Raw genomic sequence first — 27,018 nt, 5'->3', positions numbered from 1 at the left:
GGCCCGGCTCCTCGCATCTGCGCGCGTGCCTTCCAGACCAGCAGGCTGGGCTGGTTGCCGGTCCTCGTGCCCCTGCGCCCTCCGCACGCACTAGGGTCTTGGAAAGGCACAAATGACCGTGGCCTCGCCTGGAGCCCTCATTTCCCGCGAGGGGATCCTCGCGGTTAAAGGCAGCCCCAAGGTTCAGCCCCAGACACCAGGGCCCCGGTAATGAACAAGTCCCTGCCATTTCACACAGGTGGCAGGTATGAGACTGGGGCAGGTGGGGGACACCGAGATTCCACCTCCCGCCGGCCCCCGGCCGCAGCCAGCGCGCCCCACCCAGCGCGTCACGCCGCCGCCCCACAAGCGCCCGCCGCGCCCCGCGCATACGTCTGTCCCGGCGCGTCACGCCCCGCCCCCGCCGCCTTCCTTCCCACTTCCGCCGCACCGGAGCGGAAGGCCGGCATATCCGCCGCGCCGCGTGGTGCAGTATCGTGGAGCCCTTCGGCATGGCGGCGTTTGCCGGCCCGGCAAAGCCGTTCCTGTCCCTGAACCCACAGGAGGACGCCAAGTTTCAGAAGGAGGTAGCGCAGGTCCGCCTGCGCGCCAGGCAGGTGAGCGGCGGCCGGGCCCGGGGTCTGGGGCCGCGTCCCGCTCCGCGCCTCCAGGGTGCCCAGGAGGACCCCAGGCCCACCGGCTCTAAAGCCGCGGGACCCCCGCACCGGGCGGTTTTCACCGACTCAGAACTGTGGGGCTCGGCCGGCAGGCCTTCCGGGTTGTGGAGCGGAGGGGCGCGTCGGGATGGCGCAGGGGAAAGCTGGCGGGTCGGGGGCGGGCCTCCTGCTGCTGGTGGACCGGGATTGGAACTGTCGTGTTTCTCTGCCGCCGAATTTGGGAAATTTGTTTGCCCGGTTGGTGGTTTCGGAATTCCTGAAAGTATTTGCGAAGTTCGTTTTGCTGACTGGGGCCCTGACATCGTTATGTTTGCCTTGGTTTTTAGCATAAAATTCGCGTCTGGAAAAATTTAAAGTTCTTGTAGAAGGCACAGGCGGGATGACCGAGATGCCATAAGGTCAGTAGGCATCGTGAAGGTCAGCAGACGCCTGGGAATCGTGCGGTTAGGTGGTGAGCTGCATACAAACCTAGGGTGCGTCCGTGTGGGTGCTCCGGTGCAGTCATGCGTGCTAAGACTTCGTTGCTTATCCGTGATTCAAAGCGTAAGAGCGTTTGCATGGTGCTGGTTGCTGGGATGCACGCCGAGGAGACCATCTGCTTTACCGTTGCCTCCTGGGGAGATAGATACTAAATAGCTAATTTTTCAGTTACTGCTGTGGTGAGTGGAAATACAGGGCAGGTTCCCCATCTCTTCCCTTGGACTGAGAGCTGTGGGGGTTTACATGTTTGCTGACATCGTTAGATTATTTTTATTAAAAATGTTTTGCCTGGTCTTTATGTCTTCAGCAACAGAAGCAGAAGCAAAAAAAACTGACTCCTGGAGTAATCTACGTGGGCCACATACCTCCAGCACTATATGAAACCCAGATCCGGGCATATTTCTCCCAGTTTGGCACTGTTACAAGATTCAGGCTGTCCAGAAGTAAAAGGGTAAGGTTTTTGTATTGAGTTAGATTATTTTATTTTACAAAAATGTGTCATCCTTGACATTTCCCAGAGCATGTTCTCATGGTATTTTCACACTTTGCTCCAGAAAGGGGGGCTGATACTGGAACCTGAGACAGCCTCCAGAGCAAGATCATTATTACTGTAAATGTTTGTTTTACTATTAAAGGAAAAAGTCCTTGGCCCAAATCCTCAAATTGGCAGGCCTCATAAAGAATTATATTTATCCTGTGGCTACTGAGCCAGGTTTGCATGAACTTCAGTTTGAAGTGTAGGTTTGTCTTGGCCTCTGGTGTAGGCATCCCTGTAATAGCAAAGGTTCATATAGTGAATGATTAGGAGTAACTATTGAGAGTATGGCTTTGGACAAATTATATAACCTCTCTATGCTTCCGTTTTATGATATGTAAAATATGAATGGAATAGCTATGACCTAGGAGTATCAAAGATCAAAGTAATGAGCAAGTATCTACACACAGTAAACACTGTGTAAATATTCCTATGTCATACCTACCTCCTAATAGAAAAAGGTTTATGTAGTTTGTTTTCAGTAATAGAAGAGTGGCCTACTTTATATTCTTCCCCTACACATACACTTTTATTAGTTGTTAACATAGACATCTCGTTGTGGAAATCTATTTTTTTCTTGATACGGTTTTTCCACATTTTATCACAGTTCAATTTTACATTTGGATTGGCATTTGAGAGCATGGGGATCACCCAGTACGTGCTAGTGTCATAAAACCACAGGTATTAAGTATGTAGTCAAAGCAACATCTCAGTATTAAAGGGAATTTTAATTTTAAAATGCCTTGATATTTCTTCCATTTTAACCAAAATAATGTTTCTCTATTCCTCCCTTTCTTTTTCCATTTACTTGTTTGTAATAGTTGCTTATTATGTAGATGAGGTATTTTATTTTAAACATCCTGAAGCTTCCTAGGGAATGATTTAACGACTAGTAATCCACTGTTCACTTTTATCAAATGTCAACTTGATCTTGTACTTGCTTCAGATCTTTGTTCTTTACTGATAGATTATAAGACTGAGGTTCCTTTTGTACCCTTCCCCAATCCTCTTTTACTTTCCTCCCATGCCCAGGATTAGGGTTATAGTGCTTTTCATTATTGTACAATGAAATACAATATACTGTACTTTGTGTTCATGTATCACTATGCATTGTATAGTGTTGTTTGTTTAAAATCTATACTAATTATATTGTCATTCTGAAACTAAAATCTTTCATTCAACAATCTGTTTTGAGCTTTATTCATTTAACTCTAGAACATTTGATGTCATTGCTGTGTTCCTTTGCTTGAATATACTAAAATTGATTTATCCACCCTCCTTTTGAACGTTAGGTTCTTTAGTTTTTTGCTCTTACATGTGAGACTGCTAGGTACATTATTGTGCAGATAGAGAAGAATAATATTTTCAGACTTTTGACCCACAATCAGAAATACATTTTACAGTGCAAACTAGCACACATACACAAGTATATAAATGTAACTAAAAGAAAAGTTTTACAAGGCAGTACTTAACCTTTCTGTTCAGTTTTTTTTTAAAATACCTTTCTGACCTACTGAACTGATTTTCTTGCCCTCTAAAAGGTCAGACTCTTAGTTTAAAAAATACTACTGTATAACATATCCTCAGGCTGACTGAGTAGAGAAAGGTCATCATTTTGTAGCTGCCTTATTGGTAAGATGGGGATTGTGTTACTGGCTATTGGAATTCCCTGTTCTGTGAGTTGCATATTTGCCTTGTCTTTTTTATTTTATTTTTTATTTTTTGCTATTGGTGTACAATTACATGAACAACATTATGGTTACTAGACTCCCCCTATTATCAACTACCCACCACATACCCCATTACAGTCACTGTTCATCAGCATAGTAAGATGCTGTAGAATCACTACTTGTCTTCTCTGTTACGCTAGCTTCCCCATATCCCACCCCCCACATTGTATGTGCTAATCATAATGTCCCTTTTTTCCCCCTTATTCCTCCCTTCACACCTATCCTACCTAATCCCTTTCTCTTTAGTAACTTTTAGTCCATTCTTGAGTTCTGTGAGTCTGCTGCTGTTTTGTTCCTTCAGTTTTTGCTTTGTTCTTATACTCCACAGATGAGTGAAATCATTTGATACTTGTCTTTCTCTGCCTGGCTTAGTTCACTGAGCACAATACTCTCTGACTCCATCCACATTGCAAATGGCAGGATTTGTTTTCTTCTTATGGCTGAATAATATTCCATTGTGTATATGTAACACCTCTTCTTTATCCATTCATCTACTGATGGACACTTAGGTTGCTTCCATTTCTTGGCTACTGTAAATAGTGCTGCAATAAACATGGGGTGCATATGTCTTTTTCAAACTGGGCTCCTGCATTCTTAGGGTATATTCCTAGGAGTGGAATTCCTGGGTCAAATGGTATTTCTATTTTCAGTATTTTTAGGAACCTCCGTACTGCTTTCCACAATGGTTGAATTACTTTACATTCCCACCAACAGTGTAGGAGAGTTCCCCTTTCTCCACATCCTCGTCAACATTTGTTGTTGTTTGTCTTTTGGATGTTGGCCATCCTAACTGGTGTGAAGTGATGCCTCATCGTGGTTTTAATTTGCATTTCTCTGATGATTACGGATGTGGAGCATCTTTTAATGTTCCTGTTGGCCATCTAAATTTCTTCTTTGAAGAAGTGTCTGTTCATCTCCTCTGCCGATTTTTTAATTGGCTTATTTCCTTTTTGTTTGTTGAGGTATGTGAGCTCTTTATATAATTTGGATGTCAACCCCTTATCGGATATATCATTCATGAATATATTCTTCCATATTTTAGGATGTCTTTTTGTTCTACTGATGGTATCCTTTGCTGTACAGAAGCTTTTTAGTTTGTTATAGTCCCACTTGTTCATTTTTGCTTTTGTTTCCCTTGCCTGGGGAGATATGTTCATGAAGCATTTGCTAATGTTTATGTCCAAGAGATTTTTGCCTATGTGTTTTTTTTCTAAGAGTTTTATGGTTTCATGACTTACATTGAGGTCTTTGATCCATTTTGAGTTTACTTTTTTGTATGGGGTTAGACAATAATCCAGTTTCATTCTCTTACATGTAGCTGTCCATTTCTGCCAACACCAGCTTTTGAAGAGGCTGTCATTTTCCCATTGTATATCTATGGCTTCTTTATCGTATATTAATTGACCGTATATGCTTGGGTTTATGTCTGGGTTCTCTAGTCTGTTCCACTGGTCTGTGGGTCTGTTCTTGTGCCAGTACCAAATTGTCTGGATTACTGTGGCTTTGTAGTAGAGTTTGAAGTCAGGGAGTATAATCCCCCCCGCTTTATTCTTCCTTCTCAGGATTACTTTGGCTATTCAGGGTCTTTTGTGGTTCCATATGAATTTTAGAACTATTTGCTCTAGTTCATTGAAGAATGCTGTTTGTATTTTGATGGGGATTGCATTGAATCTGTAGATTGCTTTAGGTAGAATGGCCATTTTGACAATATTAATTCTTCCTATCCGTGAGCATGGGATGTGTTTCCATTTATTAGTGTCCTCTTTAATTTCTCTCATGAGTGTCTTGTAGTTTTCAGAGTATAGGTCTTTCAGTTCCTTGGTTAGGTTTATTCCTAGGTATTTTATCCTTTTTGATGCAAGTGTGAATGGAATTATTTTCCTGGTTTCTCTTTCTGCTAGTTCATCATTGGTGTATCAGATGCAACAGACTTCTGCGTATTAATTTTGTATCCCACAACTTTGCTGAATTCAGATATTAGATCTAGTAGTTTTGGAGTGGATCCTTTAGGGTTTTTTAATATACAAATCAGTAACAGGGACAGTTTAACTTCTTCTTGCCAGTCTGAATGCCTTTTATTTCTTTGTGTTGTCTGATTGCCATGACAATGACTTCCAGAACTATGTTGAATAAAAGTGAGGAGAGTGGGCATCCTTGTCTTGTTCCCGATCTTAAAGGAAAAGCTTTCAGCTTCTTGCTGTTAAGTATGATATTAGCTGTGGGTTTTTCATATATGGCCTTTTTTATGTTGAGGTACTTGCCTTCTATACCCATTTTGTTGAGAATTTTTATTATGAATGAATGTTGAATTTTGTCGAATGCTTTTTCAGCATCTATGGAGATAAACGTGGTTTTTGTCCTTCTTTTTCTTGATGTAGTGGATGATGTTGATGGATTTTTGAATGTTTACTATCCTTGCATCCCTGGGATATATCCCACTTGATCATGATGGATGATCTTTTTGATGTATTTTAAAATTTGGTTTGCTATTATTTTATTGAGTATTTTGTATCTATGTTCATCAGAGATATTGGTCTGTAATTTTCTTTTTTTGTGGTGTCTTTGCCTGGTTTTGGTATTAGAGTGATGTTGGACTCATAGAATGAGTTTGGGAGTATTCCCTCCTCTTCTACTTTTTGGAGAACTTTAAGGAGGATGGGTATTAGGTCTCACTAAATGTTTGATGAAATTCAGCAGTGAAACCATCTAGTACAGGCGTTTTGTTCATAGGTAGTGTTTTTATTACAAATTCTATTTCCTTGCTGGTAATTGGTCTTTTCAGATTTTCTTTTTCTTCCTTGCTCAGCCTTGGAATGTTGTATTTTTCTAGAAAGTTCTCCATTTCTTCTAGGTTATCCAGTTTGTTTCCATACAATTTTTCATAGTATTCTCTAATAATTCTTTGTATTTCTGTGATATCTGTAGTGATTTTTCCTTTCCCATTTCTGATTCTATTTATATGTGTAGACTCTTTTTTTTTTTCTTGATAAATTTGGCTAGGGGTTTATCTATTTTGTTTATTGTCTCGAAGAACCAGCCCCTGCTTTCATTCATTCTTTCTGTTGTTTTGTTCTCAAATTTATTTCTGCTCTAATCTTTATTATGTCCCTTCTACTGACTTTGGGCCTCATTTGTTCTTCCTTTCTAGTTTCATTAATTGTGAGTTTAGACTGTTCATTTGGGATTGTTCTTCTTTCCTGAGGTAGGCCTGTATTGCAGTATACTTCCCTCGTAGCTCAGCCTTCACTGCATCCCACAGATTTTGCGGTGTTGAATTATTGTTGTTGTTTGTCTCCATATATTGCTTGTTCTCTGTTTTTATTTGGTCATTGATCCATTGATTATTTGGGAGCATGTCATTAAGCCTCCATGTGTTTGTGGGCTTTTCCATTTTCTTTGTGTAATTTATTTCTAGTTTCATACCTTTGTGATCTGAGAAGCTGCTTGGTACAATTTGAATCTTTTTTAATTTAATGAGGCTCTTTTTGTGGCCTGGTATATGATCTATTCTTGAAAATGTTCCATGTGCACTTGAGAAGAATGTTTATCATGTTGCTTTTGGATAAAATGTTCTGTAGATGTCCGTTAGGTCCATAATACGTTGTTCAGTGCCTCTGTCTCTTTGCTTATTTTCTGTCTGCTTGATCTGTCCTTTGGAGTGATGGTGTGTTGAAGTCTCCTAAAATAAATGCATTGCATTCTGTTTCCCCCTTAAATTCTTTTAGTATTTGTTTCATATGTAGGTGATCCTGTGTTGAGTGCATAGATATTTATAATAATTATATCCTCTTGTTGGCCTGACTCCTTTATCATTATGTAAATGTCCTTCTTTGTCTCTTCTTACTTTCTTTGTTTTGAAGTCTAATTTGTCTGATACAAGTACCATAATTCCTGCTTTTTTCTCCCTATTGGTTGTATGAAATATCTTTTTCCATCCCTTCACTTTTAGTCTGTGTATGTCTTTGGGTTTGAAGTGAGTCTCTTGTAGGCAGCATATAGATCAGGTCTTGTTTTTTTATCCATTCAGTGACTCTGTGTCTTTTGATCAGTACATTCAGACCATTTACATTTAGGGTGATTATCGACAGTTATGTACTTATTGCCATTGCAGGCTTTAGATTTGTGGTTACCAAAGGTTCAAGGGTAATTCCCTTACTATCTAACAGTCTAACTTAACTCAGTTCGTTTGCTATTACACACACAACCTAAAGATTCTTTTCTTCCTCCTTTTTCTTCCTCATCCATTCTTTATATATTAGGTATCATATTCTGTACTCTGTCTATCCTTGATTGACTTTGGGTTAGTTGATTTGATTTTGCATCTACTTAGTAATTAATTGTTCTAGTTTGCTGTGGTTTTACTTCCCCTGGTGACATCTACTTAGCCTTAGGAATACTTACATCTATAACAGTCCCTACCTCCAAAATGGACTGTAGAGGTGGTTTGTGGGAGGTAAATTCTCTCAGCTTTTGCTTATCTGAAAATTGTTTAATCCCTCCTTCAAATTTAATGAATAACCTTGCCAGGTAGAGTATTCTTGGTTCAAGCCCTTCTGCTTTATTGCATTAAATATATCATGCCACTCCCTTCTGGCCTGTGAGGCTTCTGTTGAGAAATATGATGATAGCCGATGGGTTTTCTTTTGTATGTGATCCTTTTTCTCTCTCTAGCTGCTTTTAAAAGTCTGTCTTTATCCTTGATCTTTGCCATTTTAGTTATTATATGTCTTAATGTTGTTTTCCTTGGGTCCCTTGTGTTGGGAGATTTGTGCACCTCCATGGCTTGGGAAACTATCTCCTTCCCCAGATTGGGGAAGTTTTCAGCAGTTACCTCCTCAGTGACACTTTCTATCCCTTTTTCTCTCTTCTTCTTCTTCTGGTACCCCTATAATGCAGATTTTGTTCTGTTTGGATTGGTCACACATTTCTCTCAATATTCTTTCATTCTTAGAGATTCTTTTTTCTCTCTGTGCCTCAGCTTCTTTATATTCCTCTTCTCTAATTTCTGTTCCATTTACTGTCTCTTCTACTACATCTATTGTGCTTTTAAATCCCTCCATTGTATGTTTCATTTCAGATATGGAATTTCTTAATGGTTGAATCTCCATCTTAAATTTGTCCCTGAGTCCTTGAATGTTTTTCTGTATCTCCATGAGGTTGTTTATGATTTTTATTTTAAACTCTCTTTCAGGAAGATTGGTGAGTTCAGTTTCATTTGGCCCTTTGCCTGGGGTTTGTGAAGTTTTGGTCTGAACCAACTTCCTTTGACGTTTCATATTTCTTTGTGGTGCCCACTAGTGCCCAGAAGCTCTAGCCTCTGGAACTGCTCATCCCCTAGAGTGAGGTTGGGGGTTGTAGCGGAGTGAAGCTGGTGCCTGGGGGAAGGAAAGAGCGGTTTCCTGATTCCCGGCTGCGGTGCCTGTCTCCAGTATAAGAGCCAGTTGGCCAAGCACACAGGTGTAAGCCTCTGTGCTTTGTGTCTCTGGCTGGCCTGACCCCAGCGCAGTGACTGCTGGTTTGCAAGCAGGTGCTGGCAGGCCAAGAGGAAGGTGCAGCAGGCTGCATGTCACAGTGGAGGGTCTCAGAGCTGAGTAGGCAGCCAGGGGGATGGAGCGCCTGAAGGTCCTCAAAGTTCCCAGTCTGCTGGGCAGAGCACGCCCAGACAACCTTGTCCAGCTGTCCCCTCCCCAGTGCAGCAGGCTCTGTGCAACCCCCGCTCCTCCAGCAGCCGTCTCGCTGCTAGGAAGCCTGTCAGACCACCTGCCTTTCCCTTGTCCCAGAGCAGCCAGGTGTGGATCCCCATCCTCCACAAACGGCCGGAATCTCAGTCTGTCAAGCACTCCACCTGTCCCAGCTCCTCATCCCCACCAACCTCCAGAGCACCACACAGTGTAGGTTTGTGCTCCAAAGCAGACCTCCAGGGCTGGGTGTTCAGCAGTCTTAGGCTTCCATTCCTTCCCTACTCTGTTTCTCTTCCTCCTGCTCGTGAGCTTAGGTGGGGGAAAGGCTTGGGTCCCACCAGATCAAGGCTTTCATATGTTACTCTGTTTTATGAGGTCTGCTCTGTGAGGTCTGTATGCAGTCTGGTGCAGCCTTCTTTCCTGTTGCTGTTTTAGGGCTAGTTGTATTAACTATATTTTCACACTATATGTGGTTTTGGGAGGCATTCTCTATCTCACCTCTCACACCACCATCTTGAATGCCCTGTCTTTTCTGAAAAAATTTTTTCTGCCTTTTGTGTGTTGTTATTTTGTACATTTCTTCCTACATTGCAATGTAGTCATTGTTCCCCCCACCTTTGTGGTTTGAAAATGTTCAAGTCTACAGACTGGTTGAAAAAATAGTGTAGTGAACTTCTCTACCCCTCACCTGGATTCACCCATTAACTATCCATTAGTGACATCCTGACACACTAGCTTCATCTTTCTATGTATTTGTAGAAACATAAACTTTTTTCTTTGCTGAACCTTTTGGAGAAAGTAGCAGTCACATATTAATACTTTAATGCTGAATACTTCATCATAAATCTAAGAATAAGACCCTCCCACATACACACAATGCAGCATCTATAGCATTCTCTGCATCCTCATGTGTCCTCAGTCCCAGAAGTGTCTTGAGCTGTTTTTTCCCTAGTCATCATGGGATCCAGTCAAAGTCCATGCACTGTGCTCGGTTGGAACTTTTCAGCAGATGGGACAGTTCCTTCCCCTTTTGCTGCTGTTCTTGACATTGGCTGTTATGACGAGTTTGGGCTGGTTGTCTTACAGAAAGCCTGCTCCTTAAGGGGGTGCACTAATATTACCATGTTCAGCGTTGTTGCACAATAAAGCTACCACATTCCCCAGTCACTCCAATTTTGACTATTTGCTTGGTATTTACAACAGTCTGGGATTACTAGGTAAAGGTGTTTGGTCTTTGTTTTGGACACCTGACATTTTATTTTCACATCACTTTTCAATAGCTTTATATCAGTTACATGTTAAGTTGGATTTCATAGCATCTCTTCCACTTCATCTTTCTGTCTTGTTTGAAAGAATCTGAATGGCTAAGGGTTTTTAAACATTTACTTTTTATCAGAGTTCTCCTGTTGCAGTTAACTAAAGCGAGATCTGACCTGCGGGCATGTCCAGGTTACTAGGCAGTAGCACAGCTGGTGCTAGAAAATGAGCCTCCTGGTTAAGCCGTAAACCTTTTAAGTGGTTTCTTATTTCCAGAATCACATCACCAGTTCTGATCCAAATCCAAAAATATGTTTAATGCAAGATTACGAAATATTTCTAGTTATTACTACTAATAATTGTAACTGTGTGTAAGGAAAGAATTCTGTTACTCTCAGGTTCTGTGGCTGGGACTTTAAAGTGGACTGACAGATACAGATTAACAAGACTAAATCAAACATAAGTATGCTCCCCGTGGGAGCACTCAGAGATGAGTCACTCGGGGAGAACTAGGGCCTTCTTAGCATCTTAGTAAAGGGACAATACCTTTTCAGAAAAGTGACAAGACAAAGGAAGAGGACTTTGAGTTTCTCAGGCTGCAAATTGTCGGAGGGCAAATAAATTTTTTTTTTTTTAACGACCCACAGAGGGATCCTTAGCTTCAGGAGCCCACCCCTTACGTCCTGCATCTCATTCTGTGGTGTGTTCTCTGCCCCGGAACAGTTCTTGCTGCACAGTAGCTCTCTCATGAACAGCTGGTGACTGCCTCTCCTTAGATAAAGTCAATTAGTGGGCTTTGTTATGTAGATTATTTTAATTTTTGTCTTCCCTGTAGACAGGAGGGAAGGCACCTTTGGTATGTCTTGCTTTTAGACAAATACAGGAGGGCAGTGAGCTTTTCCTTTATCTGCTTCTCAGTTGTCTTTGGCTCAAAATAATGACCAACTAGCATACTTGGGGATAGCATATTCTGCTATCCTGCAGTAACATTATTGAGTCCTTGACAGGCATTGTGTGGAGCACTTTGATTATTTCTTATCTTCTTAGCAACCCTATGGGAGTATTTTATCCCTGTTTTATAGAATAAAAACTGAGGCTTAATATTACCTTCCCAAGTAAGTGTCAGAGCCAGGACCCAGCTCCCGGCATTCAGACTCTCGGACCCATGCTCTGTCACTGAGACAGGGCCAAGAGTCCGGAACCCAGGATGTGCATTTCAGGGATGCTGGCACTGCTCCTTTGCCCCAACTATAAAGGTGATCAGTCCCTAGGAAACATGAAAATGGCCACAGTATTTTATTGAGTAGCTTGGAGACACTGAGGGGTTAGGTGTTTTTATTTATTTCTTAACATATAGAATGAGAATTGTATTACCTGCATTCTCTATGAAGCATTGTACTATCCTGGGTGTTACTAAGACATGAAGTGACTGCCAATGAAATCGATCGTGAATAAAGGATCGTGGGGCTTCCAGAATTTCCTTTATGTGATAGGCACTGCTATTGAGTTATTCCAGTTATAGTGATGTACTTGTCACATAATCAAAAACCCAGGAATACCTTAAAATCAGTGGCAGGTTTGGGCCCTTTCCTATAACAGGCCCCATATTGTGAGTTGAAGTTGGAATTAAAAGTGCCTTAGTGTTACATGCAGTTAATGTCTGTTAAATTGATGGCATTTTAGAATTTTAGTGAAATGTGAGAATTCAGTTGTCCTACCTTTCATTGTGGATTTTCCATTGCAGACTGGAAATAGCAAAGGCTATGGCTTCGTGGAGTTTGAATCTGAAGATGTTGCCAAGATTGTTGGTGAAACAATGAACAACTACCTTTTTGGTGAAAGACTCTTAAAGTGTAAGTGCTCCTGTTGAACCCATATGAGCACTGGACACCCACCCCAGGTGCCCAAGGCTCATGTGCCTGCTCCAACAGCTGTCCAGGCTCCTCAGGTAGCATCTCTAAACTGGTTCTGTTGCCATGAGAGAGAATCTCAATAGCCTCTTTTATGTCATGGGACCATTTGCACATTACAGGCATGGCTCTTGCAGGAGGAAATGGCTAAGAGGGGACCCAGAGGATGTCAGCACCACCCACACATGGAGGACCAGTGCTGTGTTGTCTGACTTTTTCCTGAAAGATGAGGCAGAGTAGGATGGGCCACATCTTTTCTGAATGAAGTAGTTTATTTTAGAGGTGATCCTAGGAAAATACCTGCAGGTGTGAAGTGAGACAGAAGTCAGTGAAGGGTGTGTTAGCCACCCTGCTTGGTGACACAAGACAGAAATACTCCCACTGGGATCAGGACACCGGGCCCTTTGTCCACGGCTCCTTGTCTGTCACAGTGGGTTGCCTCTGGGGGTTTTGGCTTGCCTCCTGTATTCCATTGTGCTTCCATAGCCTGAAAAGGGCCCTCACAGGGACCTGTAGACAGGCAGTGAGCTGCCCTCATCCTGGAGTGGGGCCCAGGGGAGATGGGCTCCAGCAGGCCACACGACCCACAGAGGGATCCTTAGCTTCAGGAGCCCACCCCTTACGTCCTGCATCTCATTCTGTGGTGTGTTCTCTGCCCCGGAACAGTTCTTGCTGCACAGTAGCTCTCTGATGAACAGCTGGTGACTGCCTCTCCTTAGGGTACCTGCTTTATTCTCCTGGGCTGTTCTGTATACATGGGGACACGTCATCCTGAGTGAGACATGGAGAAGGACACTGGGAAATCCTGAAGTCAGCATTAAATCCCTCCCTCCACTTGGCTGAAGGCCTTCTTTTTGACATAGGTCATTTCATACCACCTGAAAAAGTGCATGAGGAACTTTTTAGAGAGTGGCACATGCCATTTAAAAAGCCGTCATATCCAGCAGTGAAGCGGTACAATCAGAACCGGACGCTTCTTCAGAAGCTACAGATGGAGGAGCGATTTAAAAAGAAAGAAAAATTGCTCAGGAAGAGATTAGCTAAGAAAGGAATTGATTATGATTTTCCTTCATTGGTAAGTTTTTTTTGGGGGTGGATTTGTACCTCACTAGTTACATGTTCATAATTTTATATATGGAGTGTGTGATGTAGTGTTTATCAGTACCAGGTTTTAAAACTTTGTATTGTAGGCCCTTGCTGAGTTTTTCAGAACAGATCCTGTATCTCCCTCAAACAGAAACAGAAACAGAAACTCTTGAAAGTGATGTGCAAAATTTTCGTGTTCTGTCTTTAAATAATTGGTTAAACCACTTTAACCAAAAACCATAATACTCATAGATTACAATTAAAGGTGTTGTTACCAGAATTAAATCATTGGTTTATTTTATGCTGTCAGTAAATATCAAGATACTTAGTTGACTATCCTTCTAATACATTCCAATAAAAATTTCGTTTAATGTTTTAAACTGGAAATTGTTTTAAAGGTAATATCAGAATTAATTGAGTAGGGATTGAAATGTAACAAGTCTGCTTCCATGAAGATGAGTTAGCACAGAGTTTCATCCAGGTCTTGCTTGCTGGTTGAAACAGGGGACCCTGCTGACTCTTTGCTCCCTCTTTCATGGTAAGGAGAGCTGTGTCTTTTACTGTGAAACAAGAATGCAGGCCATTTGGGTGTGGAAGCCTTTTAACTAAATCTCAATTGTTTTGGGTCTTCATAGACCCTCTCAGGCTTATTTTCAAAAAGCTAATGAGTTGATAAGAGCTGGCATGTATTCCCAAGTTTATTAGGTTTTTTAACCCGTCTAAAAACTAGAAGACTGAGTCACCCTCCTTGGGCCCAGTTCCTGGCGGTCAGTTCTTTGCCCAGACCCCAAACATGGTCTCCAGGGGTATGTGTTGAAGAGCACTTTGTCACAGACCTGGGCCCTGGCACTATGGGGAACCTTTTAGGGGCTGGAACACTGAAGCTCAGAAATGCAGGCTACTCTGGGAAGGCAGCAGTGCTTCACTGCCCCTGTCCTGATCTTCGCCAGGACTGCCTGCCCGCTCAGGGCCTGCCTGCTGGCATCCACCCTGGCTCCACCTCCCTGCCAGGCCTCTGTGCAGCCAGCCCCTTGTTTGGGCCTTGACCTCCCCATCTATGGCTTCTTCCCACTCCTCAGTCAGGGCCCTCTTTAGTTTTCCCTTCTTGTAAGGTCATTCCTGTATTTGTGGGCTTTTTTTGCCTTTGAACTGCAGTGCTGTGTCGTTTAGGGAGGATTTACTGGTGATATATATGAGGGTCTGATGTAAGTGAAAAATGTAGATAAATGAGGCTGTCATTACTTCTTTATGTTTATTTAAGATTATACATAAAAAGGGAAAAAATGCTTCAAACACCAATCTTCAGAAATCTACAAACAGCCAGGTAAATCTTTTTTTTTGTATCATTAATGTACAATTACTTCAACGACATTATGGTTACTAGACTCCCCTTATTATCAAGTCCCCACCACATACCCCATTACAGTCACTGTCCATCAGTATAGTAAGATGCTATAGAATCACTACTTGTCTTCTCTCTGTTATGCCAGCCAGGTAAATTTTTATTTTTCATATTTGATGTCAGATAATAGAGAAGGATAGATGGGAAAATAGACACTGTAGGTGGTAAACATGTCAATTGATGAAGTCTCCAAAAATTTTTTGCGGGTTTTTTCAAAGAAGAAGAATCAAAAAAAGGCTTCAGGCCCTCTGAAAATTCCTGAGAAGACTGTAGATAGCCAGGTAAATTTTTACTTATTATATGCCAGATAAAAGGAAAGCTATATGGGAAAGTATAATTAAGACACTACAGTTGATAAATATGCCAATTGATGAAGTCTCCAAAAATTTATTGAAGGTTTTACCAAAGAAGAAGAAGAAGAAGGTGTCAGGCGCTCAGAAATCTCCTGAGAAGCCTGTGGATAGCAAGTTAAAAGTTTACTTATTTCACGCCAGATAATAGAGAAATATAAATGGGAAAGTATAGTTAAGATATTATAGCTGATAAATATGCAGATTGATGAAGTCTCTGAAAATGTATTGCAGGTTTTTTCTAAGAAGAAGAATCAAAAAGAGGCTTCAGGCTCTCTGAAAACTCCTGAGAAGACTGTGGATAGCCAGGTAAACGTTTACTTATTACATGACAGATAGTAGGAAAAGATAAATGGAAAAGTATAGCTAAGACACTGCAGTTGATAAATAATGCCAATTGATGAAGTTTCCGAAAATGTATTGAAGGTTTTACCGAAGAAGAAGAAGAAGAAGAAAAAGGTGTCAGGTCCTGAGAAATCTCCTGAGAATCCTGTGGATAGCCAGGTAAAACTGTCCTCAGTATTATGGGTATCAGGTATTACAGAAATAATCTGAAAAGGAAAAGCAGTTTCTACTGTTGTTACTTACTAAAATTTCAAATTCAATCTTCTGACTTTTTGGTAAACTCTTACTGGTTATTTAGCAGATAAAGTGAGTTCAGCTAAAGCCATTGTCAGTTTATTGTAGTTTTTACCTTTCTAGCAAAGTGACCGAGTCAGTAGGGAAAAATAGCTATTTTCATAAATGTAGCATTAGTTTTCTACATGATGTCCTAGACTGGAGCGTATTGTATTCCAACTAATTGTAAATTTCCAAACTAAGTCTTATAAGCACTTAAGCTGTTTATTTGCACTTATATCACTGAAGGGTAGAACAGGCCTAAAACAACAGCACAACTTGTAGAAACAGGGAAGGTGATATTTGGGGGGTTGTGTTGGGGGTAAAAGTCATTCCTAATCCTCCCACATTTACATATTATAATCTTTGGCTTATTGAATCTAGGGCCCCACACCAGTTTGTACACCAACTTTTTTGGAGAAACGAAAATCTGAAGCAGCTGTGATGGATGATGACGATAAAGATAATGAAATAGTTTTCAAACAGCCAACAGCTGGTGTAAAAGAAATTCAGGAGACTCAAATGCATAAACGCTCATGGAGAAAAAGACGAAGAAAAAACAGTCAGTGCTTCTGAATACATTATATATAATATTTCTAATGTAATGTGATTTTTTTTGTATTAGGTAAAGTGAAATGCAACCATTATAATTTTTGGAGGAGTAAGAAAAACAGTGGTCTGGCTTTCTTGGCAGTTTTCTTGCTGTCTTTGGTGACTTGGCTGGGAAGAAGGGTTACCACTAACTGCAGGCTTACTCATCTGCAGTATTTGTTGTTAATATCAAAGAAAATAAAGTCTCCCCTGACCATCTGTGTGGGTCTCTGTTAGGCTGTGCATGTTTAATCCATAGGGTGCCTTAGGCTTTAGGATCATATGGTTGGAACTGGAGGTTAGATTACATATGGAGTGAGGAGCCTGCTGAAGTGTATGTGGTCATTCTTACCAACATTACATTAGGTTGTTGGTGGGCTGGCATGTATTAACAACATCATTTAGAGTATCATCTCAGTATCATTGATGTGGAGTTGTTCAGGAGTCAAACAGTGACCAACAAACTTTTTCTACAGTTTATGTGTGAGTGGAACCTGGCTGTCTTGAAGCAAAGTAGTAGGTTTCATCTTAGATATTCTAAAGTTTCCATGCCTTTGAAATGTGCTTTTATAGCTAGTCCAGATTGATTAAAAATTCTCATTGCCACGAAACGTTTCTCACCCAATATTTGTTAAAGCTCTAAAAAGATACTGGCTAGGTGTGATACAAAATGTAGAACGTACTTCATTTTAAGTATATACACAGCAGATCTCACCTCTACAACTACCTGACAGAGTATATTCAGTATGTATTTGTTCAATGAATAAAAAAGAGATGCCTCCCTTTTTCTTTTCTTTTTTTCTTTTGGTATCATTAATATATAATCACGTGAGCAACATCATGATTACTAGATTCCCCCCATTATCAGGTCCCCACCACATACCCCATTACAGTCACTGTCCATTAACATAGTAAGATGCTATAGAGTCACTACTTCTCTGTGCTATACTGCCTTCCCGTGCCCCCCTGCTGTGTTACGTGTGCTAATCTTAATGTCCCGTATTCCCCTTCTCCCACTCTTCCCACCCTCCCTCCCCAGTCCCTTTCCCTTTGGTAACTATTAGTCCATTCTTGGGTTCTGTGATTCTGCTGCTGTTTAGCTCCTTCAGTTTTGCTTTGTTCTTATACTCCACATATGAATGAAATCATTTGGTACTTATCTTTCTCCACCTGGCTTATTTCACTGAGCATAATACCCTCTAGCTCCATCCATGTTGTTGCAAATGGTAGGATTTGTTTTCTTCTTATGGCTGAATAATACTCCATTGTGTATATGTACCACATCTTCTTTATCCATTCATCTACTGATGGACACTTAGGTTGCTTCCATTTCTGGGCTATTGTAAATAGTACTGCAATAAATATAGGGGTGCACGTGTCTTTTTTAAACTGGGCTCCTGCATTCTTAGGGTTAAATTCCTAGGAGTGGAATTCCTAGGTCAAATGGTATTTCTATTTTTAGTGTTTTGAGGAACCTCTATACTGCTTTCCACAACAGTTGAACTAGTTTACATTCCCACCAGCAGTGTAGGAAGGTTCCCCTTTGTCTGCATCCTCACCAGCATTTGTTGTTCCTAGTCTTTTCTATGTTGGGCATCCTAACTGGTATGAGGTGATATCTCATTGTGGTTTTAATTTGCATTTCCCTGATAATTAGCGATGTGGAGCATCTTTTCATGTGGCTGTTGGCCATCTGAATTTTTTCTTTGGAGAAATGTCTGTTAAGATCAACTGTCTTTTTTTTTTAAGTCTGTATGAATAAACACATACCTGACTCGCTAACTTTTAATGACTATAAATTAGTACACATTTACATTGACTCAACATACTTTAACATGTTGATGGACTTTTCAATTGTTTCCTATTTTTGTTATAAATATACTACAGTGAGTGTTGAAATGCATGCTATGGGTACATTTATCTATGGGTTGACTGTAGACAAGTAAAATTATTAAAGGGGAAATACATTTAAAATTTTAATGGATATTGCTTACTTTATCTCCAGCCCACATCCACACTCTGGTCAAAATATTATTATTTTGCTATCATTAATGTACAATTACATGAGCAACATTATGGTTACTAGACTCCCTCTATTATCAAGTACCCACCACATACCCCATTACAGTCACTGTCTGTCCATCAGCAAAGTAAGATGCTATAGACTCACTACATGTCTTCTCTGTGTTGTACTGCCTTCCCCATGTCCCCACCCTGAACATTATACATGCTAATGGTAATGCCCCTTTTTCCCCATTATCCCTCCCTTCCCACCCATCCTCCCCAGTCCCTTTCCCTTTTGTAACTGTTAGTCCATTCTTGGGTTCTATGAGTCTGCTGCTGTTTCGTTCCTTTGTTTTTTCTTTGTTCTTATGCTCCACAGATGAGTGAAATCATTTGATACTTATCTTTTTCCACCTGGCTTATTTCACTGGGCATAATACCCTCTAGCTCCATCCATGTTGTAGCAAATGGTAGGATTTGTTTTCTTCATATGGCTGAATAATATTCCATTGTGTATATGTACCACCTCTTCTTTATCCATTCATCTACTGATGGACACTTAGGTTGCTTCCATTTCTTGACTGTTGTAAATAGTGCTGCAACAAACATAGGGGTGCATATCTCTTTTTGAAACTGATTCATGAATGACTATCCAGTAAGGGGTTGACATCAAAATTATATAGAGCTCTCACACCTCAACAAACAGAAAGGAAATAAGCCAATTAAAAAATGGGCAGAGGAGCTGAACAGACACTTTTCCAAAGAAGAAATTCAGATGGCCAACAGGCACATGAAAAGATGCTCCGCATCCCTAATCATCAGAGAAATGCAAATTAAAACCTCAGTGAGATATCACCTCACACCAGTTAGGATGGCCAACTCCAAAAAACAAACAACATGTTGGCGAGGATGTGGAGAAAGGGGAACCCTCTGCTGCTGGTAGGAATGTAAACTAGTTCAAGCATTGTGGAAAGCAGTATAGAGGTTCCTCAAAAAACTAAGAATAGAAATACCATTTGACCTAGGAATTCCACTCCTAGGAATTTAACCCTAAGAATGCAGGAGCCCAGTTTCAAAAAGACATGTGCGTCCCTATGTTTATAACAGCACTATTTACAATAGCCCAGAAATGGAAGCAACCTAAGTGTCCATCAGTAGATGAATGGATAAAGAAGATGTGGTACATATACACAATGGAATATTATTCAGCCATAAGAGGAAAACAAATCCTACCATTTGTAACAACATGGATGGAGCTAGAGGGTATTATGCTCAGTGAAATAAGCCAGGTGGAGAAAGACAAGTACCAAATGATTTCATTCATATGTGGAGTATAAGAACAAAGCTAACACTGAAGGAGGTAAACAGCAGCAGAATCACAGAACCCAAGAATGGACTAACAGTTACCAAAGGGAAAGGAAATGGGGAGGATGGGTGGGAAGGGAGGTATAAGGGCGGGGAAAAAGAAAGGGACCTTACGATTAGCATATATAATGTGTGGGGTGGGGGGCATGGGGAGGGCTGTACAACACACAGAAGACAAGTAGTGACTCTATAGCATCTTACTACGCTGATGGACAGTGACTGTAATGGGTTATGTGGGGGGGACTTGATGGGGGGTGTCTAGTAAACATAATGTTGAAGTAATTGTACAATAATGATGGCAAAACAAAAAATATAAGGTGATGTCTAATTGAAAATTACTTCCTACATGTTGATGTAAGAACTTACACATCTGTGTGATATATTCTCAGGATTTTAGGTCAAATTTTTTTTTTTTAACAGCATTTAGATGGAAAGGAAATGTAGTATGGCCCTGAGCTGATCAAAACAATCCTTTTTTGGAAAATTTTTTACCCACTGTCTTGCCTGGCCTTTTCCCCCATTCTGTTCCCTACTCGAATATCAGCACCACCTAGTTCTCCTGCAGTCTCATCACTGATTAGTTCATCTCTCCCTCCCTGTCTTTACAAAGTGCACATTTTTGTACCTGATCTTACAATTGAATATATGTATGATGATGATAATATACATTCCACTTATCTCTTCACTCACAAGTACTCATGCTGCACAAGGACAGTGACTTTGTTTATTTCTGGATCATGGGTTTTAGTACAGTATTCAGTACATAGATATTCTGTAAAGAGGGTGATAAAATAGCTTTTCTGAAATTGAGGAATATTGATTAAAGACGGAGTATTAGTAATAAAGTGATTACAAGAATATAGGATAGGATATATGGTCTTTCTAAAATATCAGAGATAAATGAAGGGTTTTATGAGAAAGGTCAAATGATTAGGTTTGTCCTTACAGAGGTTAACAAGGAAAAAAATGGAAGAAAATCAAGGGAGGAAATTGAACTGGAATACCTATTTTTTGAAGAATGACTATTTTATAATGGATGTTTTTCATAGACATGTAGGAAATATTGAAAGTTGGATTGGAATATGGTGCTTTTTCATGTAAGTTTATTTATTGGAATAAAGTTGGTATACAGTGTTATTTTGGTTTCAGTTGTACCACATAGTGACTCAATAATTATATACATTATTAGATGCTTGTCATGGTATCTGGGTAGTGGGTTTCAGCCCTGGACAAGTTGACTATGGATTCAATGAGAACAAAGAAATGACAATGGAACGTTTTTGGGGTGAAAGGGTTTACACCCAACTTTATTCCCACGGTGGCAGGTCCATCAGTAGAATCGTGTTTATTCAGAGCCAGTCTACATGCAGCAAGCTGGTGCTGCCTCCGGGCCTCTCTGCCCCTCAGCCGTCTCAGTTTCTGTCCTTAGCGCTGCCGCTGCTCCAGTCTCATCTCTGCTCTCCTGCAACCTTGCAGTAGTGCCACCATGTCACCCAGAGCATTTTCTTGTCATTTTTCAGTCTCACTGAATCCATAGTGAACTTGCCCAGGGTTGAACTCCTCAGGCAAAGCACACATGTATTTTGTTTTTAAAGGGAAAGCTTAGAAACATTTCCAGACTTCACAAAGGAAACAGGCCCGCCCATTGGAGATTTGATGGAAGTTCTTCACTCACTTTAAGGCTGACAAGCTGCAATTTCAAGAGGCCAGTTATAAAAGTAGCACCCCAGCCTGGCAATGAGGTCAGGTGCAATCAGTAGGAGTGTAATTTGAAGAAGCCCCAGACCGTCTGTGGAGACAACTACTGTAGGTACTCTAGGCTTAAAGGAGTAAAGGGGAACTTCTAAGTCCTTTGAACTTTGCAAATACCTTAAAAGATAACTGCACTGGATCATCCAGGTGAATCCCTGGAAAGTGCCAGTGCTGGAGGGTTGCACAGTCTTCATAGTGCACAGGTGACCCCAGGTGTGGGTCTCCATCTATCACAGCCCCTCTGCAGAAATGAGTAACTTCTGGAGACATCCAGAGACAGACACAGAAAGTGAAGAAAACAAGAGAGGGAGTGGCTGTGGTCTTCAGGACAGATTTGGATTGGTGTTGGCAAGGATAGCAAGGATGCAAGGAGACAGCGTGAGAACACAGCACAGGGAGACAGTGATGCAGCTTCTCAGCCGACTTGACACAACCCCGGTATTCCCAGTGTCTTTGCAGTGTTCACTGTTTCCTGCTTAGAACTATACCCTCTATGTTTCTGATTAATATTATGAATATTAAGAAGAGAAACTTTTTTCTTGCATCCATGTGTCTCCTTGGCATTTTTCAGGGTCACTGTACAGCATTACGGATATCTCCACATGGGAAAATCCTAAGTTTTAAAGTGATGTAAAGGCCTAACTACAACCAGGAAAATGGAGGGGAAAGGACACTTCCTCCACATGACCTTTGGCCACTGAAGTGGGGGCACAGAATGAAGCTCCCTAGTCAGAGACACCCCCCCCCGTAGGAGCTGACATGACAGTGAAGTGAGGGATAGGCTATCTTAGTGTCTGTGCTGGTTCTCTTCTGGAGAATCAATGATATGCAATGAGTGTCTAGCAATAACCTCACCAAAAGTGGTGGCCCCAGAGGCCCACTTTCCCCGGGGTTTCTCAGCCCTCCCTGTGCCCTCCTCTTCCTATGGGAGAATATCTATGCTCCCTGCTTCCCTGTTACTGATTCTGTCATCTCAGAGCTTGTTACTCAAAACTCCTTTTCCCTCCAGGAGCTGGCCCAGCGCCTGGGTTATAGTCTTTGACACTTAAAACAGATTCAGGTGCTGTGACAACCACCCCAATGAAAGGTGGGAATCTGTAAGTCATCTTCTGGCATTGTCTGGACTTGGGATGAAGACTGGAAATCTACTTGTGCATTGAAATCACCTGGAGAGTTTGAAAACCTTAATTGCTGTGCCCCTTATATGAATTCTTATTCCACATGTTGAATGCAGCCATGGCTGCAGAAATCCAACAAATGTCCAGGGTCTGAAGGATGAAAACCTCTGCTCTTGCTGGTGTGGAGGCTGTGGTGATGCCAATTTGGAAGACAGATGTGCTTTTAAAACTTAGTACATTCATAGATGGTCTCCGTAGGGATAGCTTGTTTTATGTTATGGAAAAGGGAAGGCACTAAGATGTTGAAGATGACTACATTACTACACACCCAGTTCCTTTGGGGTTGCAGGGAAATGTGGAATCAGTTAATTATTTGTTAACATGCTTAGAAAAGTCCAGTATCAACTTTAATCAAAATTATGTAGCCACCCTTTTTACAGATGTCGTTATCACAGGGCCAGCCAGTGTGTTTGCTTTGCCCAGTACAAGCCTCCAGTCCCTGCTGGCAGACTGGATTGGGTAGTGACTGTAGCATTGGATTTCAGCCTCCACCCCCCCGCAAGTTCACTCTGGATTTGGGGAGATGGAAAACACAACAGAGCCGTGGGAAAAGAGTTCATACCCAGCTTTATTCTCACTGCGGCTACTGAAGCGCTTAGATTACATCGGCTGCATCCACATGCAGAGCCTGCAGTCCACAATGCCTTCCATTTTCCCTACAATGACATTTACCAGTACTTAATTTGATTCGATCAATAATCATGTCCCACAGCAAGAAGACAAGTAATGACTCCATAGCAATTTACTTCCTTATAGACTGACTGCAATGGTGGTGGTGAGGGTTTGATAATATGGGTTAATGTTGAAACCACAATGCTGTTCATGTGAAACCTTCATAAGATTGTATATCAATTATACTTTAATTTAGAAAATCGTACTAATTACACTGTGCAAGTACATTATTTGCACTACAAGTTGACTACAATTTAGATCCTCTCCTAGAGGAGTGGCAGTCTCAGATAAGGAACGAGCATGATTAAGCAGATACAGGAAACACTGTATTTCCCATATTAGGCAGATACAGGAAAGGACTACACAGGAGCAGCTTTCTGTACCAGCATCTCTGACCCCCCATTCCCTGCATCACAGCTGCACCCCTCTGGCACTCCCGCTCCTTCTCAGGGACATATCCCTATACTTCAGAGGCTTTGGGGGGTGCCCGCAGTTTGCTGTTCTCTACACTGCCCAGAGCCTGCCTCTGCTGACTGAGCGATTGGTAACTGGTGGTACGAATGTAAATTAAGAAATGAGGCAATGCACATGGTGATCAGACAACACAAAGAAATAAAAGGGATCCAGATTGGCAAGGAAGAAGTTAAAACTGTCCCTGTTTGCAGATGACATGATATTGTACATAAAAACTGCAGAATCCACTCCAAAACTACTAAATCTAATACCTGAATTCAGTAAAGTGGGATACAAAATTAATACACAGAAATCTGTGGCATTCCTATACACTAACGACGAACTAGCAGAAAGAGAAATCAGGAAAACAATTCCATTCACAATTGCATCAAAAAGAATAAAATAACTAGGAATAAACCTAACCAAGGAACTGAAAGACCTATACTATGAAAACTACAAGACACTCGAGAGAAATTAAAGAAGATACCAATAAATGGAAACATCCCGTGCTCATGGATTGGAAGAATTAATATGGTCAAAATAGCCATCCTGCCTAAAGCAATCTACAGATTCAATGCAATCCCTATCAAAATAGCAACAGCATTCTTCAACCAACTAGAGCAAATAGTTCTAAAATTCATATAGAACCACAAAAGACCCCAAAAAGCCAAAGCAATCATGAGAATAAAGCAGTGGGGGGGGGCATTACGCTCCACAACTTCAAGCTCTACTACAAAGCCACAGTAATCCAGACAATTTGGTACTGGCACAAGAACAGACCTATAGGCCAGTGGAACAGAATAGAGTCCAGATCCAGATATTAACCCAAGCATATATGGTCATTTAATATAAAGGAGCCATAGATATATAGTGAGGAAATGACAGCCTCTTCAACAGCTGGTGTTGGCAAAACTGGACAGCTACAAGTAAGAGAATGAAACTGGGTTATTGTCTAACCCCATACACAAAAGTAAACTCAAAATGGATCTCAAAGAACTGAATGTAAATCAAGAAACCATAAAACTCTTAGAAGAAAACATAGGCAAAAATCTGTTGAATATAAACATGATCAACTTCCTGAACGCATCTCCTTGGGCAAGGTAAAATAAAAAATGAACAAATGGGACTACATCATTCTAAAAAGCTGTACAAAAAAGGACACTATCAGCAGAACAAAAAGGTATCCTACAGTATGGGAGAATATATTTGTAAATGATATCTGACAAGGGGTTAACATCCAAAATATATAAAGAACTCAAACACCTCAACACCCAAAAAGCAAATAACCCTATTAAAAAATGGGTGGAGGATATGAACAGACAATTCTCTAAAGAAGAAATTCAGATGGCCCATAGGCACATGAAAAGATGCTCCACATTGCTAATTATCAGAGAAATGCAACTTAAAACCACAATGAGATATCACCTCATGCCAGTTAGGATGGCCAACATAGAAAAAAATAGGAACAACAAATGCTGGTGAGGATGTGGAGAAAGGGGAACCCTCTTACACTGCTGGTGGGAATGTAAACTAATTCAGCCATTGTGGAAAGCAGTATGGAGGTTCCTCAAAAAACTCAGTATAGAAGTACCATTTGACCCAGGAATTCCACTCCTAGGAGTTTACCCTAAGATTGCAGCAGCCCAGTTTGTAAAAGACATATGCACCCCTGTGTTTATCACAGCAGTATTTGCAATAGCTAAGAAATGGAAGCAACCTAAGCGTCCATCAGTAGATGAATGGATACAGAAGATGTGGTACATATATGCAATGGAGTATTATTCAGCCGTAAGAAGAAAAAAAATCCTACCATTTGCAACAACATGGATGGAGCTACAGGGTATTATGCTCAGTGAAATAAGCCAGGCGGAGAAAGACAAGTACCAAATGATTTCACTCATCTATGGAGTATAACAACGAAGCAAAAACTGAAGGAACATAACAGCATCAAACACAGAACCCAAGAATGGACTAACAGTTGCCAAAGGGAAAGAGACTGGGGAGGACGGGTGGGAAGGAAGGGAGAAGGAGAATAAGGGACATTACGATTCGCACACATAATGTAGCAGTGGGGCGTGGGGAAGGTAGTATATATATAGCACAGGGAAGACAAGTGATTCTATTCAGGGACCATGGATGTAGTCAGAGTAGGGTGAGGGCCTCTGGAGGGGGCAGGGCGGGATATTTGCAGTCAGAGCAATGTAACTACATGCAAGGAAACCCCCCTACTAAAACTCTATGTTAAACATTGAGCTCTAGAATCATTCTTCAGTGAGATCAGTTAATGTTCCCCAGATAAAGAAGAGTAGCACATGTTTTATTATGCTAACCATTTGTAACCATGCGTAAGATTCACTTTAGCATACTAAGAGGCCCAAGCCTATGTGCTGTCTTTCCTCCTTCAGATCTGAAGAGGTGATTTTGCAAACTGAGCAACTAACTTAGCATGCAGACCCAGCTGTAGACGACATGGTAAAAGGCAGGAAGAATTCCATCTTAAGGATAAGATTGCATTTTAACACCCAGGAAGTTCAAGAGGCAAGATTCTTTAGCAAGTAGACAATACCTCAGCCCACCTTGGGAGCTGGGCAGGCAGCCTTTTGATGTGCTGCCAGACCAAGGTGCCAGTGTCCCAGAGAGAAATCAAGGCAGGAAATTCCTTATGTTAATTTTTAATATTCAGGGACCACTTAACAAGTCCCCACCCCTAAGTTTTTTCATGTTCTCGAAAAATCCTCAACTGCCTATAAAACCCCCTAGACAACGCACAACTACGGACTCTTTTGTCCCCTCCTGGCGTGAGCCGGGAACTCTGTCCTCTCACTTTATCTCTAAATAAAAGCCTGTACCTTGCTCTCCTACCTTGACTGTGAAGCTCATTCTTCGGCTACGCAAACAAGAACCCCAGCATCACTATGACATCTTACTACGCTGATGGGCAGTGACTGTAATGGGGTATGTGGGGGGACTTGATAATGGGGGGAATCTAGTAATCACAATGTTGCTCATGTAATTGTATATTAATGATACCAAAAAAAAAAAGAAATGAGGCAGTGCTGTCCTGTGGTGTGATTAGCGTCTGCTCATCGTGATGGCGACGGTCCAGTGGACCGAGAAGGCGGGGGCAACGCTGAGGTGCCGTGTCCCGGTTGCCGGCAGAGCGGAGGAGCATTTGCTGAGGCCGCCCAACGGCCCCGCGCACCGAGAGGCCGAGGGAGAGGGCGACGGGGGCGCGCGCCAGGCAGGCCCGCCTTCCCTGTGCCCCCGCACCCTTCCGCATCCCCCGGGTCCCCACGCG

The 27,018-nt window shown here is 41.5% G+C and overlaps 1 protein-coding gene across 6 annotated transcripts; it reads left to right on the top strand.

Annotated features, from left to right (window-relative positions):
- Positions 1–405: 405 nt before the first annotated feature.
- NIFK (nucleolar protein interacting with the FHA domain of MKI67) lies at positions 406–16,515 on the top strand. 6 transcript variants are annotated; one of them, XM_057505421.1, is made up of 10 exons: positions 406–596; positions 1,444–1,587; positions 12,084–12,192; positions 13,113–13,324; positions 14,597–14,661; positions 14,946–15,018; positions 15,134–15,205; positions 15,322–15,396; positions 15,514–15,591; positions 16,090–16,515. In XM_057505421.1, exons 1-10 carry the CDS (start codon positions 492–494, stop codon positions 16,279–16,281), a joined length of 1,125 nt encoding a protein of 374 aa, XP_057361404.1. In that variant the 5' UTR covers positions 406–491; the 3' UTR covers positions 16,282–16,515. The 6 variants fall into 6 exon arrangements, with proteins under 6 accessions (XP_057361404.1, XP_057361406.1, XP_057361407.1 ...); XM_057505423.1 differs by having other exon boundaries at positions 15,322–15,402; positions 15,529–15,591; XM_057505422.1 differs by having other exon boundaries at positions 407–596; positions 15,322–15,402; positions 15,526–15,591.
- Positions 16,516–27,018: the final 10,503 nt, after the last annotated feature.

The sequence above is a fragment of the Manis pentadactyla genome, chromosome 8 (genome assembly GCF_030020395.1).
Source record: "Manis pentadactyla isolate mManPen7 chromosome 8, mManPen7.hap1, whole genome shotgun sequence".
In the NCBI taxonomy this organism is placed as follows: Eukaryota; Metazoa; Chordata; class Mammalia; order Pholidota; family Manidae; genus Manis; species Manis pentadactyla.
Note: the sequence above shows the minus strand (reverse complement) of the source record. Positions and strands in the feature narration are given on the sequence as shown.